Consider the following 13,032-nt stretch of genomic DNA (forward strand, 5'->3'; position numbering starts at 1 on the left):
TATTTTATTTATTGTAAGAGGTTGTAATTAGCATTTTTCAAATAATTTAGTTCCATTTATTATGGTAGGACTGATGAATTATAAGAAAAGCAACATGCATTATTCTAAAACATATATTTATTGTATAAAAAGAAGACTATAAATTGGGTTTATGGAATGGATTGGTACATAATTTATTTATTTTTTAGAGTGACGTCTTATGGTATACGTCATTTTGTTCTAAATATATAGAAGTTTCATCATGTTTAATTATTAATAATAAATGCAATAATGAATACTTAATTAGTAAATTAGAGCTCATATAGGTACATAGAAAAACTGATATATAGTATTTTTTTTTTTAATTTAATTAGAAATACAAATAATTCCTATTAACAGAAGCTAAAGCTCACCAATATTAATAATTATCCACCTCAATAAACTGGGTAGAGTGTTAGTGAGCATGTGAGAAAGGTTTTTAGCTATAAATACTTTCTCAAGTTTTAGCTTCTCATCTGATATGAAATGGAGCCTAATATAAATGTGAAATGTGATTGGTCCTTTTGTGAAATACTTGATTCTTTTATGGGCTTTTGTAGTAGAGGGAGCCACTGTTAATTGCATCTTAGCCTTCCACAACTAATTTGAGTAGTCATTCTCCTGATATCCAAATCTTCAACATAGTTTGAATCCACATACCCCACAATTTCTGGTTCCTTGGTGTTTGAGTTGTAAGTTGGATGTGTCATTAAGATACACCAGCATCCACTTTAACTGTTTTTCAATGTTCTAGGCCAGGATCACTCATGTACCTACTAATCATACTCATACCATGGCATAAAATTGGCCTAAGGTAGATCATAATGACATTATACTTCCTACAATATTGGTGTAATCAATTCCTTGTCTTTGTTGAGCAATTGGTGTCACAACTTATTTCAAACTCTTTATTCAACATCTATTTTATCTTGCTTACCACTTACTTGCAATAAACATGTCGTTTACTTACTATCTTCCTTTAAGGAAAGCCTTTGGCCACCAATCTGGACTTGAGTTGAGTTGAGTCTCGCCCTTTGCTACCCTCGATATGCCTTCTTTGAATTTTTAGATACACGCTTTGTTCTTCCTGAGAACTGATTTCATCTTTCACTACACTCTCCCATTCTAGCTTCTCAACACTCTTCCTCTTTCGATTAAATTGGTTCTGATTTTGATTATTGTTGCCGTTCGAATTCATTTGCAATTCTAATTCTTATTAGGAAACAACATCCCACTTAAATTGATATGTCTTGCCTTTTCCCCTTATGAACAACTAAATTATATAAGTAATTCTTATTTTGGTCACTATTATTTTTGTTTATAATTTTTCTAACAAAAAATGGAATATCTCTTGACAATAAACATGGAATCTCCATTCTCAACTTCACTAATCATATATATTATCATCATCATATATTGATATTTAAGTTACATTTACACTAATTACTATATAAGCTATATTTTTCAGTTAAAAAAACAAAAGGAAAAAAAAAAAACAAAAAAGCTTGGAAAAGAGCCTATCTTTTCTTCAAGTAAGAAAAGAGAAAAGAGAGGATTCAACTAAAACACCTCAAACTCAGTATTCTCAGATGTACCACCTTCTTCAAACTCCTTACATTTTGTGCCCTCATCATGTTTCTGTGTTGTTGTTGTAGTAGTAACACTACTACCACTTCCAACAACATCAAAAAACTTTGGCAGTTCGGGCGGAATCGCACACCGTATCAACGCCCAATTCAGGCCTTCGAAGAATCGGTGCTGCTTGATCTCTGCAGCCCCCTTCACCGATCCTAAACGGTTCTCGGGATCTTTTATCAACAGGCATTTAATCAGATCCCTTGCGTGGAATGTAACCATAGGACTACTTGGAAACTTGAGACTCTTGGACACGACATTCGCCAATGTATCCTCGTTTCCTGAACCCTTGAACGGGGTCCTACCGTACAAAAGCTCAAACAGAAAGATTCCAAACGTCCACCAATCAACGGAACTACCATGACCCTCGCCTTTAATGATCTCCGGAGCCAGGTATTCATGAGTCCCGACAAAGGAATTTGACCGGGCGCTAGTTGGTTCCACAACGAGCTGTGGCAGCGGGCTCACTTGGGCAGCAAGCTCGGATTTCATCTTGCGGGATTTTGCTGCAGCTGATAAGAGCCTAGGAGTGAAGCAGGAGACCTGCCAGGATGGCTGGAGGCAGAAAGGGTCAATGCAGCTGGATTCGGTGCAAGGACTTGAAGTCTTTTTCGCATGCTCCACTGCTGGAGATGTCGTTTTAAGGAGCATTGGATTGACAACACATCTAAGTGACAAATCAAAATCTGAAAGCATGATGTGCCCATCTTCTCGGACCAGAATGTTTTCAGGTTTTAAGTCTCGGTAAACAACTCCGAGCATGTGTAAATACTCCAGGGCAAGAAGAACCTCAGCAACATAAAACCTGCGAAAAAAGACAAGCGAAAGTTAAGCTCACAACAAGAACCAAATAGTGATTCAAAACTCTACTTAAATGCATTCTAATCACCACATGTATATAAAATCAAGGGGGCTCAAACTTGTTACTCTTCTTAGCTATTTGTTATACATGCATAATGCATTTATCTAAAAAGACCCAATGATTTGTCAACAAGCCTTTATTTTGATGCACACATAGAAAGCATCATAGCTTCTTCAATCTTATGTTTCCAAAAAGTCAAGAGTTAACTTAGATATTTAACTAAGAAGATATATATATATATACACACACATCTACATAGGCACAGAAAACAAGAATTTGATCTTAGAAAAAAAAGATACCTAGCAGCTTGTTCAGAGAAGCTCCGGGTGGTTTGCTTTTGCCGCAATACATGAAGATCCCCACCAGGACAATACTCCATAACCAAGCATGAGAGCTTGTCTGAAACAAAATGGGCATACAGCGTCGGGAGAAAAGGATGATCCAGCATCTGTAGTATCTCTCTTTCCGTTTGGGCCCTTAACATCTTTTTCCTAGTAGCCAAAAACTCATTGTCCATCACTTTCAAAGCAAACAGGCAATTAGTCCCGATTAACTCAGCAAGATAAACAGTCCCAATGTCCCCACAACCAAGCCTCCTGAGCAGCTTAAAGTGCCTCAAACCCAAGTTCCCATATTGTTTCTGAATTTGATGTATGGCTTCCCATCTTACATCTTTTGACATGTGAGGTCTCTTGCCACTGCGGCTTGATCCACTTACACTGCTTTCCTCACTAGTGCTTGTGCAGCTGCTATAGTCGCCAATGCTACTCTTTGAGCTTTGGGAAAACTCCCCTTTTTCTCTTGATATCGATCTCTCATCGCCCTTTCTCACAAGAAATCTAGTTCTGTTACTTGAACTCACATCCCCGACGCTTGAACTTACTTCAATGCTGCTAGCATTTACACTGCTGGACAATGGAGAAGCTTTCCCATTTTCTTCCTTTTCATGCTTTGGAGTACAGACCTGTGTTTGGTTCTCCAAATTACTAGCGTTAGAATTTAAATCAGTGTCCATGTTCCTTTCGTGTGAACCAGAACTACAAGAAACACTCAAATCCTGCTTTACTTTATTCTTGCCAGAGTTCTTGCTCCTGAAGATAAACCGAGGACTACTCGTAAATGATTTGCTTATTTTACTACAGGTGCTGGAGCTAGACAGAGCAGCAGCAGAGTGCAGCTTATCTTTCTGGCTCTTTTGTAAACTCGAAGAATTATTTGAAACCTCAACGGAGGCAGAAGAAACTTCCTCCACGTGTGCAGATTCCTTAATAGTGTGAAGGACTGACAAAGAATCATCAGATTCGTGTTTTCTAGCCTCTGCATTTCTCTCGCTCTTAACTTCAGTTGGCAAAGGAACAATCTCGGTCTGTTGTGGTAATTCGGTCATCCCTGCATCTGGCACCATAGACACAGCCAAAGAAGTAGAAGCTTCAGCAGATGGATTTGATAGCTCTTGCCCAGGAGATGGTATGGTCTCAGGCATCTTCTCAGAAAATTTCGTCGTGTCTGGAACCAAGGATATTTCAACGAAATTCCCTTTGCCTTCATTTATTGAAACTCCAGATCCATTAGCTTCAACCACCACTGCCCTGTATAACCTTTTAATGTTTCCAGCTTCCGAGACACCTGATGAACCAGCAGGCTTTGATAATCGCTTCGTGGCAGCCATCTCTGATGCTTGAGAGATGCATAATCCTCGCAAAGCTTGCTTCAAACTTACAGGTTCTGAAATTCCAATTCCTGATGCTGGTGACATACCAGCTCTCATTGGTCTTTTCATAGCACTTTTTCTTAAAAGGTCCTTACCCGAATTTCTAGCTGAACTTCTAATGTCAATGGCCTGAAAGAGACGATTGATATCATCCTCAATCGAATATTTTTTCCCAAATCTCTCATCCATTTTAAATTCAGCATCTCCTTCTTCAGTTGATTCAACAATTTCACTAGTACTAGGTAATGTACTCATTTCGACTAGTCTAGATTCACCAAAACACCTCAAAATCTAGACACCCAACTGAAAAATGTTGTCCTAACCGATTTCTAAACAAATGTTGGGGAGATACATAGATAACTACCAAAACAAGAATCCAAACTACATAACCTCTCACTTTAGCTTCAATCATGCCAACACAAAGATTCAAATCGCCACTCAAGATCCCTTCACTAATTTCAAAATGAAGCATCCAAATCCTGTTCCAATTGCAGCCCTGCATACCAGTTAAAAGACAAGTCAAGAAAAAACTAAACATAAGTTTTAGAAGTGAGGCAGACATGTATGGTATACCATCCAAAATATTACAAATTGCATAAATCCAAAACCACTTGATTTGAAACTAAAAATGGAGACACCTGTTGAGAAGACAGCTGATATGATCTCATTACCTTATCATCATTCAAACATACTTTGACAAAAGAGAAAAAAAAACAATAACACAAAGAAAAAAGGGTAACTCAACTGACTGGTAGCTCAATTATTCTTGTATTCATTTGCTAAAAGATTTGATCCATCCAATAAACAATCAACACATCCAATACACTGAAAGACAACATTACAAAATAACTCATTTCCCAAAAATCTATTTTCACATTAAAGATTACAACTTCTCAACAAAAACATAGCTTAAAGATGATAAAAAAAAACTCTCTTAAATTTAAATTGTTTTCTCCAATAACTCTGGCAAGAAAGTTGACTAAAGGTGTACATAAAAACATGATGAAATGATGAACTGGGCAAACTAAAAGGAACCCAGAAAAGAAAATAACACCATAAAAATAAAAATTAATGATGATAAATAAAATTGGGGCAAAACTATGAAAAAGCTCTTACCAGAAGCGATGCAGGAAAAGAAATTCCCTTTCACCAAAAGAGAAGGCAAAGGAAGAAAATTTAGATTAGGGTTTTTGAAAAGGGAAACAGAGGAAGAGGAGAGAGAGAGAGAGAGAGAGTTGTAGTGTGTATGTATTTAATAAAGCCCCACTTTTTTGTGTGTTGGGGAGAAGAGGACACGAGAAGAGCAGTGAAGAAAGAAAGAGGAGTTGGGTTTTGGGGGTAGTGAATGAAGAGAGAGAAAGAAGAGAGAGAAATCACGAGAAGTAACAGAGAGAAACAGAACAGAGCTCTACTCTCTTCTCTACCTCTCTGCTACTGTTTTTTCTTTTTTATTTTATTTTATTTTTTAAAATATTATTATTATTTATTTATTGAAAGTACAAAAATCAAAAATGAGGGGAAATGAATAGAAAATATAAGTAAAATATATTCTTGCATTGTACTTTATCCTTTTGTTTTTAAAATTACATTCTACTTTGATTTCATTCACATTTGGAATAGTTTTTTTTAATAATTATTATTTATTATAATGAAAGAATTTTTTAGGAAAATTATTTTATATATTATTTTTATTTTATTTTTAAATTACAGTTTGAATTATTTCGATAGTTTCTATGTGAGTTATTATATAAATTTTGATTGTACTTTAAGTAGGACTGTACAAAAAATTCGTAAACCGCCCAAACCGAATAACTCACTCAAACCGAACCGAAAAAACAGATAAAAATTACGAACCGAAATAATCCGAAAAAATTACAAACCGCCAAATCTGTTAATTGGGTGGGTTGAAAATAAGTCCAACCCGCCCAATTAAACCGACCAACCCGATTTTGCACCTTTAATTTTTTTTTTTAACTTTTTAGTTTTTATTATATATAACATAAATGACTAAATATATAATAATATAAAATTATATACTTAATTATTAGTTTTAAAGTCATATATATGGTGTTGTATTTTGGTGGAATGTGATATTTTTAATTTATCTTTTTAATTTTTATTGATTTTGACTTTAAAACTAAAAAAAAAAAAAAGTTTCGACCCGCCCAAACTGTTAGTCGATTTATACATTTTTTTTTTTTAAATTGGGCGGGTTGTACTTAAATTTTAGCAACCTGAACTTTAGATTGGGTTAGAAAATATATAGGATAAACCGTCCAAACCCACCAATGTACAACCCTAACTTTAAGTTGCTCTGTTGGTTACTATATAAATTTTTATGTAAATTATCGTAAAAATACAAAAAAAAAAAAAAAACTCTTTTATAGTATAAATTAAAAAAAAAAAACACCTTTTTTTAATCAAAATTTTAACTTAATAAATATTGTGAGTTGAATATTATGTGATATTCATTAATAAATATATTAATAATAATTAATTTCATTCTTAAATAATATTTGATTTTTTTTTTTTTTTTGAAAAGAAGAAGAAACTTCATTAACATAAGTCATCCAAAATCAAGGATGAAATTTCAGATGGCAAAGTAGCCACACTGAATGTACAATCAGCTGTATGAACAGAATTACGAGCCAAAGCATGCGCAACCTTGTTCGCGGATCGCTTAACAAAAACAATTGAAACAGACAATAAATCTACTAAGAGTGCCTTACAATCATGAATCACAAACCCATATGGAGAAATCATTGGTTTGTTAGAATTAATATCATTGACAACATTGAGGCAATCGGTTTCCACAATCACATCTCTCCATCCCTTGCTCTTAATCCAACTCAAGGCCTCCTTTATTCCCACTGCCTCAGCCATAATCGGTGCAACTACACCAGAAAAACTGGTTTGCCGAGCCTCCAGTAGTGCACCAGCACTTGTTCGAGCCACCATGCCTGCCCCAAATCTTTCCTCTTGTTGAAAAATGGCCCCATCAACATTAACCTTAAGCTTTTGAAACGAAGGAGGAGTCCAATGCTCATTGTTATCTACCCTGCTATGACTTGTAGGGGTAGTTTGAAAACGATTTTGAGCATTTATCCAGTTAGCTAAGGTGAGTTTCGCTGATGTTACAATTTCTTCCACCAAAGGTGACTTTGCATTCCAGACTTTATCATTTCTGAACTTCCATAGAGACCAACACAGCATGGATACTTCAATTTTTGTTGCAGCATCCCATTTAGCAAGACCCGATTGGAACCAAGCTGCAAAAGTCACATCAGTTGAGTCCATACTTCTAATTCCCATATTACTCCAGCAAGCCTTTGCAACAGAGCAGTGCACAAACAAGTGAAGAGAAGTTTCTGCAGTCGTATTACACCATGGGCATCGAGTATCAAGGTGTACATGCCTTTGCCGACGCTGTGAACGAGTAGGCAAACACCTCGAGCATGTTCTCCAAAGAAAATTCTTGACTTTAGGGGGTAACTTAAGATGCCATAAAGCCCTCCAAAAACCCGAGTTGTTGTCTTGAGACCAATTCCCTTTCAATTCTTGAAGACAATGGTATCCACTCTTTACGGTATACATACCAGATTTTTCTTTACACCAGTACCAGCCATCGTTATTTGTTGCAGAATTTAGAGGGATACTTAGCACTAATTTTTTATCCCTTTCATTCAACACATCCTCCAAAACTTCTTTATCCCACTCCCTCACACCTATTTTCATCAGAGAACTTACCTTAGCATTATTCAACACAGGATGAATTGATGAAATGAATGGATCATCATCATGAATAAGCCACGGCTCCTTTAGGACAGCAACCGAATCACCTGACCCTATAAGCCTTCTCATACCCACCTTGATGAGATCTCTTGATGCTAAAACACTTCTCCATATGTAGCTTGGATTGGCTCCCACTTCAGCAGATAAGAACGAGCCCTCTGGAAAATATCTAGCTTTGAATATTCGAGTAACAAGGCTCTCGGGATTAGTCATGAGTCTCCATCCTTGTTTGCCCAACAAGGCAATATTAAAATCCCGAAGATCTCGGAATCCCATACCGCCTACTCCCTTATGCTTGCTCAGATTTTTCCAACTAAGCCAATGAATACCATTCTTTTGGGATGATTTCGAATGCCACCAGAAATTACACATACTTCTCTCAATATCCTTACAAGTATCCTGAGGCAATTGGAACACATTCATAGCATACGAAGGAAGTGCGTGAACCACAGCCTTAATTAACACTTCTTTGCCTGCTCTAGATAACAACTTCCCATCCCAACTTTGAATCTTCTTTCTCACTTTGTCTTTCAGGTAGCCAAACACTACAGACTTATTCCTAGACAAAGTACTTGGCAGCCCCAAATACTTACTATCCTCCCCTGCTTCTATAATGCCCAAAGTCCGACATATACGATCTCTGTCTTGACTTATGGTGTTTGTGCTGAAGAAAGCTGAAGATTTTGCAAAATTAACCTTCTGACCTGAAGCCATTTCAAAGACCCGAAGCAATTGCTGAACTCTTTGGACATCATTATCATTCGCCTTGCAATACAGATAGCTATCGTCCGCGAAGAGCATGTGCGACACCACCGGGGCTTTGTTTGCAACCTTGCACCCATGAATCCACTTTCTTTCTTCATATTTCCTTATCAAAGTCGAAAATCCTTCGGCGCATATCAAGAATAAATAAGGCAATATAGGATCCCCCTGCCGAAGTCCTCGAGACGGAACAATAGGCCCAATTTCATGCCCCCCACTAACCACTGTATACTCTACCGAGGATAAACAACTGGCAATCATTCGAACCCATTTCTCGTCAAAGCCCATCTTTGTCAACATAGCGCCTATATAAGACCATTCGACCCGATCATAGGCCTTGCTCATGTCCAATTTAAGCGCCATGAAACCATCCTTTCCACGTTGCTTTCTTTTCAAATAATGAAGAATTTCAAAAGAGACCATGATGTTGTCAGTTATCAGTCTTCCTGGGATGAATGCGCTTTGGTTCACGGAGATAATGTCATTGAGAAGCCCTTTCATTCGATTAGCAAGCACTTTTGTAATGATTTTAGCTAGCACATTACATAGAGAGATCGGTCTAAGCTCCGTCATCTTGTCTGGGCACTTCTTTTTGGGGATTAAGACCACGTTTGTCTTGTTCAACCCAGGTGGCATTGCTTCCTTTCTGAAGAACTCCCTCACCGTATGTACTACATCCCCTCCAACTATATTCCAAAATTTTTGATAAAATGTCGGATTCATCCCATCGGGTCCCGGGGATTTGTCAGGATGCATTTGGAACACAGCCACTTTAACTTCCTCATCCATAATTGGTTGTAACAACACTCTATTATGATTCTCTTTGACAACATGTGGTACACAAGACAAAATTTCTCTCCAATCAACAACTGATGCCTGAAACAACCCTTGGAAATAATCAAAAATGACACTATTCAAACCACTTTCCCAATCCACAAAGACTCCATTCTCATTTTTCAGACGCACAATCTGATTATTTCTACGTCTAGCACTAGCTCTAGCATGAAAAAACTTACTATTTTGATCTCCATCTTTGAGCCATAGTTGCTTAGACCGCTGCTTCCAATAGACCTCTTTTTGATGAAGAACTTCAAACAACTTCTTCTTAGTTTCACTATACTGTTGCAACCCGTCCTCATCACTTCTTCCCTTAAGCCGCTTAAGAGCCATATTACAGCTTTTAATTCTTTGAGAAAAGTTGCCTTCCATGCCTCTGCCCCAATCCGCAAGAGCTTCACCACATTTACCAATTTTGAACTGAAGGGATCCCCCTATATTATTTTCCCAGCATCCTCGAACGACTTCCTCACAGCCCGGTTCACTCAACCACCAATTTTCGAATTTAAAATGTCGATGCCCCTGCTCTTTATTTCGAAAATTTGTGTTTAGAATCAAAGGTGTGTGGTCCGATGGAGAAACATCATGATTGAAGAGTCTCGCATAGCTAAAAATTGCCAACCAATCATCACTTATCATGACCCTATCCAACCGAGCCTCAATCCAATTTGGTGTATTTCTTCCTTTCTCCCAAGTAAATGGATGACCATATAACTTTAAATCTTGCAACCCACACTCTCCAATCGCTGCCCGAAAACCATCAATGAGCCAATTTGGATAGCGATTACCTCCTTTCTTCTCGCTTTGCTCCATTACATTATTGAAGTCACCAATTAGACACCACGGCAAAGAACTTTCAGCTTTTAACTCCCTTATTAAATTCCAAGTGTTAGCTCTAAGACTTCTGTTTGGCTCCCCATAAATACCAGTTAGCCGAAATTGATGAATGCCTTCCCAAGAGATAGAAGCATCTATATGGTTCCGAGAGTAGCCATTGATTGATACTTCATCTTTGTCTTTCCACAACAGAGCAAGCCCCCCACTTCTTCCTTGAGCTTCCACAACAAAACAGCCTTCAAACCCAATAGAACTACTCAGCCTCTCCACTTTGTCCTTCTGACATAAAGTTTCACATAAGAAAACAATACTGGGTCTCTTTTGAACAACAAGTTCGGCCATGAACTGATAGGCCCGCGGGTTCCCAAGCCCACGGCAGTTCCATCCTATAATACTCATAATGTTGGGCGAGCCCCATATGAGAAGCCCGCCAAATTTGAGTTTTTTGAAAGCCCAACATTTTCCAAGCCCACCGAAGCTTCCTTTTCCAAAGCCTCTGTTGACTTCCTCCTTTTATTATCCAGTATTAATACATTCTCATCCAAACTATGTGTAGCTGATTCCTCCATTTGTGAGTCAGAGATATCCACAATGAGATTCTTTCCCTTATTAGTCTTCCTAAAATCTTGCAAATCCACCTCATGATTCAAATTAGCTTCTTTTTCTCCACCTTTCTCTCCACGATTCTTGCCACCTTCCTCTCCCTGGTTGTCACTTTCCATATTGGTCTCTCCCATATGATTCTCCACCGGTCCACCACTGCTCTCTCCGACCACCGCCCCTGGAGTCCACCCTCGAGTTCTAAGCCATTTCGCACCAATGTTTTGCTTACGATTCTGGAATTTGGCTCTCATAAATTCCCCATAAGGCTTAACGATTTGGTCTAATGGTTTGTCAAAGAGTTTGACACAAAACCTTTCTGAATGGCCAATGATTCCGCATATAAAACAAAATGTTGGCGCCCTTTCATACTTGAAATTAGCCCAAAATGTTGTTCCATCAGGCTTTGTCAATCTCATACGCCTTCTCAAAGGTTTGTTGATGTCGATGGTTACCCGCACTCTGAAATAATCCCTCCACACGCCCAAAAAATTCTTAGGATCCGACTCCACAAACTGCCCCATGACTTTGGCTATATTACGAAGAACACTATCCGACATACACCCAGGTTGCAAATCAAAAACTTGAACCCAGATGTCTAACTTATTCAACATTATCTCTTGTGGATTCTCACCCTCTTTCAACCTGGCCAATATCAATTGCATCCGATTAAATGTCCAGGGGCTCCCAGTAATCACCCTTTGTATGTCCACCTCATGATAAAATTGAAACAAATATCTATCTGGTGGTAGTTCCTTGACAAACATGCCCATGCCTGGTTTCCATAGCGAAGCAAGAACATTCTGCATTGTTTCAAAATCAACATCTCTATCTGATAAAAATCTGCCCACTAAGCACCATCTCGCATCGATCCCATCGTCTTCATCCCTCTATTTGATCGCTACCACATCCTCCTCTTCGTCTGCTACCTGCACCCTCATAACCTCCTCTTCCAACGCTTTCATATTCCAACTGCCAGACGCCATAATGCTGGAGAAAGAAACAGAACGATAATACAAACTAATTCCAGAAAGAAACGATTAACACACCATGTCACAAGACAAGACTATATCGCTTGTATAATAAATAATATTTGATTTATTGCTTTCAAAAAAAAATATTTGATTAATTAACTCAATGTTCTATATTAGGTAAGTATTATCATATTTATTTACGTCAAATGAAAATTAACCCTATTAGATAAATATTTTAATAGGGTGTCAAGCCTCTAAATATAGTAAATAAGGGTGTTTGTTATGCAGGTGGTGCGGTTTTTGACTATTTTTTTAAACTAACTTGCACATGCGGTTTTTTAAATTTTCCAAACTGCACCCACACTGTGAAACTAAAAAACTACAGAAATTGCACCGCAAAAAATGGTTTGGTGCAGTGCAGTTTCTGCGGTTTGGACTATCACCAAATAATTAGACTATCATCAAGTACAACAAAGTTTAAGCAACACTTGTCAAAAATATCATAAGACTTGAAAGTAAATATGAAAAACAAAAAAATAACAATACAATAATTAGTGGGCTTTAGGCTGTCCTTCACATATGGACCTAAATAAATATAAATATTAGTATTTTTATAATATGCGGTGGGGTGCAGTTTGAACTGCATATTAACAATTCAAAATCGCAAACTAAACCGCACTGCGCGATTTAGAAAAAATTCAAACTGCGACCGCACTGTAAAGAATTTCAAACTATATTTTTTTTACAATGTGAGCGATTTAATACACAGCCCTATGTAAAAGCTTAAAAGCCCGAATATCCATTCTAATTTTTGTTCAACTTCTTTTGCATATTTAATGTTTGTAGATAAGTATACAATCTTGTTTGTGTCCATATGTGACAATTCATTTTATTATGCATTCATTTAGGTAGGGTTGCATCCAATGCAATCTATTTTTTTTTTTTCTAATTCGATTTAATTTAATTATATTTTAAAATTATTATTATTATTCGATCCAATTCAA

General features: G+C 37.3%; 1 protein-coding gene across 2 annotated transcripts; it reads right to left on the reverse strand.

Annotated features, from left to right (window-relative positions):
• Window positions 1–1,369: 1,369 nt before the first annotated feature.
• On the reverse strand, window positions 1,370–5,682 carry LOC115719075 (serine/threonine-protein kinase D6PKL1). Of its 2 annotated transcripts, XM_030647979.2 has the most exons (4): window positions 5,343–5,682; window positions 4,972–5,051; window positions 2,815–4,722; window positions 1,370–2,458 (listed from the first exon to the last, which is right to left on the reverse strand). In XM_030647979.2, the coding sequence occupies exons 3-4, from the start codon at window positions 4,479–4,481 to the stop codon at window positions 1,579–1,581; spliced, it is 2,547 nt and encodes an 848-aa protein (XP_030503839.2). In that variant the 5' UTR covers window positions 4,482–4,722; window positions 4,972–5,051; window positions 5,343–5,682; the 3' UTR covers window positions 1,370–1,578. The 2 variants fall into 2 exon arrangements, with proteins under 2 accessions (XP_030503839.2, XP_030503838.2); XM_030647978.2 differs by lacking the exon at window positions 4,972–5,051.
• Between the last annotated feature and the right edge of the window lie 7,350 nt (window positions 5,683–13,032).

The sequence above is a fragment of the Cannabis sativa genome, chromosome 2 (genome assembly GCF_029168945.1).
Source record: "Cannabis sativa cultivar Pink pepper isolate KNU-18-1 chromosome 2, ASM2916894v1, whole genome shotgun sequence".
Taxonomy (NCBI): domain Eukaryota; kingdom Viridiplantae; phylum Streptophyta; class Magnoliopsida; order Rosales; family Cannabaceae; genus Cannabis; species Cannabis sativa.